Source organism: Pteropus alecto, unplaced genomic scaffold (assembly GCF_000325575.1).
Source record: "Pteropus alecto unplaced genomic scaffold, ASM32557v1 scaffold88, whole genome shotgun sequence".
Taxonomy (NCBI): Eukaryota; Metazoa; Chordata; class Mammalia; order Chiroptera; family Pteropodidae; genus Pteropus; species Pteropus alecto.
Window position 1 is genome coordinate 15,420,977 of NW_006494611.1, and position 5,775 is coordinate 15,426,751.

Here is a 5,775-nt window from a genome sequence, read left to right on the forward strand (position 1 = left end):
GGGAATGTGCCGTATCTCCTATTAAAAACGGACTTTCTAGACATTGAAATCTTCAGAGTTTTAGGTTATGGCTTTGTTATTTCACTCGAGGCTAAGTGAATTTTCAGATCAAGGATACCTAGATCCAAATATAAGAACCAAAAAAGAAAAAGAAAAAGAAAAAACCCATCAGAAACAAATTCGAGTATGATGTTTAGACTATCTGTTGTTTTACATAATTCAGTTATTAGCATAACCAAGTAGTTACAGTGCATCATAGGATAAGGTTGCATGTTTTTCAAACCCAAAATTTGTAACAAGCAGATCTGAAGCAAACAATGTAATGAATGTAATAATACTCAAGATTACCTCCTAAATTATAAATTCTGATTTCAGGTTTTCTAGTTTTAATATAGTTGCTGACATCACGTATTTAAATGTTAATTAGCAAAAGGTATGGAGTAAGTGCCATACAGTCAGCGTTTCAGTGCTAATTATTTAGCCTTGGAGGGAAATGATGTATTCAGACATTCTCTTCCTTCCTGTTTTTCTTCATTCTTTTTCAGGATTTTCTTTCTATCTTAATCCTCTGAAATATTCATCGTTTATAAAGGAACATACAATTATTTCATACTTTTAGCAGGTCAGTATGCTGATCTTTTGGTACAGCAAATACATTTTATAAACGGAAGCCTTTGTTTTACCTACAATTCAAGATATTCTGTACTGCCAAACTAGGTTGATAGAATAAATACGAGGGAGAGAGGGAAGTATCATCTTTCCTATTTTCAACTAGATTTAGTAATTTGTGATAGAAATGCTTGGATGAGAAACCACTTGAATTACATGCCTTATGCTTTCTCTTCATGCGTGAGACTAAATAAAAGTGTCTGTACATGACTAGTACAAAATGCTTAAATATTGGCAAAACAAGGCAAGTCAGAAATATAAACTTCTGCTACTGCATCAGAATATATAATTCATTTCTAAACAAATCCACTGATTAATCACTTGCGAGTTACGTACCAAAAATGATAAGTAATTCATTGATGAACTTTCTTCTATTTCCTATTAAATATATTGCTCTCAGTGTACCACCCCATTCCTCTTTCATGCACAGTCACTGTGGGATGGGGTTTGGGAAGGGAGACTGCTGGAAAGCTGCAGAGTGGTGGCTCCAAGGGAACTAGTAGGCTTGAGAGACACGTTTCCAACTGCCACCAACGTGCTTCTGGGGGCCCAGATGGGAGAGAAAGGGTTGTGGAGCAAAGACAGAGAGTTCTGTACAAAGGTATAGAGAAGATACTTCTCAGCTATGCCAAGTATCAGCAAGAAGTGCAACAGTGATGGCATCCAAGCATAAACTCTAGCCTAGGAAAAACAGAGTGAAGCAAGAGAAACATTTCACCTTCCTAAGTCCAGATGGAAAACCTGGGCTCATTAATTATACCTATAGGGAACTGGAGTTTGAGGGGAGGTGGATGGGAAGGTTAGAGGACTGGTTATTTTCATGGAAGAAAAAGAGGGACCAAATTACAAGGTGACGGAAGGTTTAAATTATATATAACATTCTATTATACACAGTAATACTAATCTAGTGAACAATAACGAAGTAAGTTTTCACAGGTTATTAAGAGTGGTTTATAACTAATACCTTAATTATAGAAAGAATAGCTATAATATAGTGAATTTGTTTTTGAAAGAAAACATTTTTACATTTCAACTAAGTGTTGTCCTAAAGTAGTAAATTTGGGGAAATAAACTTATTTAGCCATGTCGACATTGTTAAAAACATTGTTAGAACTCTTCCTCAGGTTTAATGACTGCGGCTTATTAAAATTGCTATTAAAATATCTTTATTATATTAACGATGTCATTACAGAAAAAATATGGATTAGCAAAGTGAAAGTAAACTCTGGATCCTACCCAACGTCAGATAATTACTAAGACCTTGGTTCATATCTTTATAAAATCATCCATTCATCCATATCTATCTATCTACCAACACACACACACACACACACACTCACTCACTCAAAAAAATGCTTCTTGATTTGTTTTTATACAGAAAACATACTGACCTGCTATTTGAATCTGCAACTCATTCTTTAGAATACCTGCAATAGTGTGGAAAATCTATCTTTAGAGGATGATTTTTTAAAAATTGTACAATATTGTGTAGAGCTAAGACTGCAGAATAGAAGATCATCAAGCTTTAGATTTTGAATCAGACATTTCTTGAATCTGTTCTTTCTGGATTCCCTTGGCTATTGACCTAGTCAAGATCCTCAAATCTATGACCCATATTATTTACATAGCTTGCCAACTGGTCTTGCCTTCAGTGTTTTACATGCTCCAGTTGCTACTGGAATGACCTTTTCAAAATACATAACTTCTTGTCAGTCTTTTGCTTAAAAATACTTCAATGATCTATCAAAGCAAAACTCTGAAACTCCTAGTATAGCATTCACTTGAATTCTTTATAAAAAAATATTTTTCCTAAAATCCTAATTAGAATCAGTTGTTCTTTCTTTCTGCTACCAGAGCATGTTATGCATACTTAAATTTGTACACCTATTACATTACATCTTAGTTATTTGTTAACCCAATAGGTCATGACACAGAAAGGAAGGGCCATGTCTAATTACCCCTTGAATCCACACGTGTAGCACACTATCTGGAGTGTGCTGTTGAGGAGGCACTCGATAAGCTCAGAATAAATAAGATGTTTTCTTGATGTGGCTTGTAAGGGTCTCTGAAAACAGTTTCCAAGAGGAATTGCAAAAATGCGACAAGTGCTGGGCTGTAATCGTTCAGGTCATTGGTCTGGTTTTTGCTACCTTTGTCCTGCCTGAAATTAGACTATGATGTGTGGATATGGTGCTACAATCATGTAACCGTGAGTCTGCAAGCATGAGGATAAATGTCAACAGTGCAGTGGAAAGATAATGAAAAATGGGACATTCCTGAAATTGTGGAACTGATTATATATAGTAATACTAATCTAGTGACATAATACTAACGCCAGCTTGGACTGCCTATATCTAAATTTGTTATTTTGTGAGAGAGATTCCTATCTTGTTTAAATCCCTGTTTTTTTTTTCTGTCATTGGCAGCTAAACACCGCCCCCCCCAAAACACATACATTCACCGCCCCCCCCAAAACACATACATACACACACGTACACACACATACACAAACCCGAAAACTAGTAAATTGGTTGAATTTCTAGTGGTTTAATCTGTTATTTCAGTAGTAAGGATACAACTCCAATCAAGTAAAATGTGCTGTCTTTATTCTTAATTCTAAGATTAATAGCTCAGAAACTAAGTTTGTAAAAGCATGAACTTATTTAGAGTTAGAAAAGATGCCTCTGTATTTCAACTCAAGGTATTTGAAAGAGTAAAATTAGAGTTGTGAAAATTCACTTTAACAACTGGTTCTTCCAATTTTTAACTATGTGGCCCTGACAAAGCCACTCTGTCCTTGAGATAGGTCCTTATCCTTGTATGGGTGTTGTGAAGCAAAATGGGAAAACATACAAAAATACTTTGTGAATTATGAAGTATTTTAATAAATCTAACGAGCACTTACTACATACCAGACTGTGCTAAGCACTTGCCATGGACTGGGTCAGGCATTCGTCTCAGGAATCTATTTTTAATATTGGTATAGAGTAGTCCCTACTCTATACCAATATCCTCATTTTACAGGTGGAGAAGTTAAGGGATCATGTCTAGTAAACTGTACAGATTCATCTCTTTACTCCCTACAAAGCACAGAATAGTTGCCTCAAAATGTTTATGACAGGAATAAATGTGCATTTTATTCCTTTTGAGATTCTGTAATCGTATACCATTTAGGATGTTGTAAAGCTCATAAATTTGGTCACGAAATACTGCTATGGAAGGCCTACCCAGCACTTCTTTGTTGCCTGACATCCTGATGGAACATTTTCTACTAGAGATACGGAAATAATCACCCTTGCTTAAGGTGACAATATAAGTTAATAACATATGGTTAATAATTTCTGTTGCCTCCAGAGGTTTTTGATGACAGATGCAGAAGATTCCCCAGCCTTTAGCAACCTCTTGGCACATAGGGTCAACAAATATTATTGAATGGATGAATGTTAAATGCTTCACAGAGACTCTGTCTTTTGAGAATCTGCAGATAGTAATATGTGACAATCATGTTTTGATCAGGAGAGCAACAGAGGTCATTCTGGAAAGATTTTAGTAACTCGTGTGTTATCGAAACACATCAGATATTGGAGTTTATTTTTAAAGGGCAGACAGATAAGAAATCGGGATTCCCAGTATTACTATTTAGGCAGAGGCATTAGCACTAAGGGGATGAACTCACATGGTAAATCTCTCAAAACAAAGGAGGTACATAAAACCTTCCTGGGGTAACTCTATTTCTATCATATTTTTATTTATAGGGTGTCCTGTGATATGGGGGATTGCCAACATGAGGATACCTTCCAGAATGTCTAGGAGTTCCTGGCTTCAGTGTCTGTGCCGATGCATTCTGATGAGCACGGACCATGGTTTCTTACCCCTGGCCACCCTTTTCTTACCCCTGGGCAAGAACTATGCTTAGTGACAGAAAACTAAATGGCAGTAGAATATCTCCTTATTGGAAAAAATGCTATCAACATAGAAGTATTAATACATTGGTAAAAAGCTCATGGTGGAAGTTAAGAAGTTCCATGACTAGCTTGATAAACATATCTTTTATAATTATACTGATTACAAAACTCTTTTGGAAACCCATTTCTAAGGACAAATCTGATTTCTTAGTCATGGGCCTATTATGTTGTTAGATTCTTTTGTCTGTTGCTGCTGATGAGACTCTAGTCTGTAAGCCCAAAAAAATGCAGGATGAATGTCATTGCTTTCAGCTATCACCCATTGTAGATATTGTGCCACTGAAAGTTTTAATTTTAGAAGGCCTTCCTGACCACCTTTCTCTGGTTCATAATAATAATTCAGTCACCGATTAACCAACATTATTGATCACTTACTATACAGTAGGTAATAGATTGGACTAGGTGCTTAGGACACAAGAATTATAAAAGTATCCCCAAGAAGTTTACAGTGTAGTGAAATGGTTTTCAAACTTTTGTGTGCAGCAGACTCCCTTGGTAGCTTACTGAAATGGAGATTTTCAGACTTCACCCAGGGATTAGGGCTGTCAAGTTACAAAATCACCAGATGGGGATGTGGGAAGGGTAGGCCTTCATGTTGTGTTTGGTGAGAATGGTACTCTCTGGAATATGAGTGTACTGTAGAGTCTGGGAAGTAAAGTGGGCACTGTGGTGTCCGTAGAGTCTGGGAAGTATAGTGGGCATTGTGGTGTCTTCCCAGTATCTATTTCTCCTTTTGGTGAATATACACTCCCCATCCCCACTGAATGTGCTGAGGAGACCATGTTCATATACTTGGCCCAATAATTCCACTTTTAGGAATCCTAAATGTAGAAAATATTTTATACGGTGAGATGTTCATCACAGCATTACCTGTAGGGGAACTTTAGAAATAACCTAAATATGTATCTATCTAGTAGAATGTAGTACAACTATCAAAAATGAGGGGAAATAACTTCCTCATCAGAATGTGTCTAAAATTCTACCATTGTTGGGCTATTTCTTTCATTTGAAGCACATTTCTATTAAATACAAATTCCCGATGAGAGGGGTAGCCACTAAGCCTTGTCTGCCATTAGCATCCTAGTATAAATTTGTGTGTTGAATATTTCCAGTGTGACAGCTTCCCAGGAGCTAGATTAGG

General features: G+C 36.4%; 1 protein-coding gene across 1 annotated transcript in view; it reads right to left on the reverse strand.

Annotated features, from left to right (window-relative positions):
- HECTD2 (HECT domain E3 ubiquitin protein ligase 2) overlaps positions 1–5,775 on the reverse strand; it is a 74,152-nt gene that overhangs the window by 60,539 nt on the left and 7,838 nt on the right. The window contains exon 2 of the mRNA XM_006925954.2: positions 2,628–2,734. Coding sequence (XP_006926016.2) covers positions 2,628–2,734 — 107 coding nt within the window. The remainder of the gene's footprint in view (positions 1–2,627; positions 2,735–5,775) is intronic.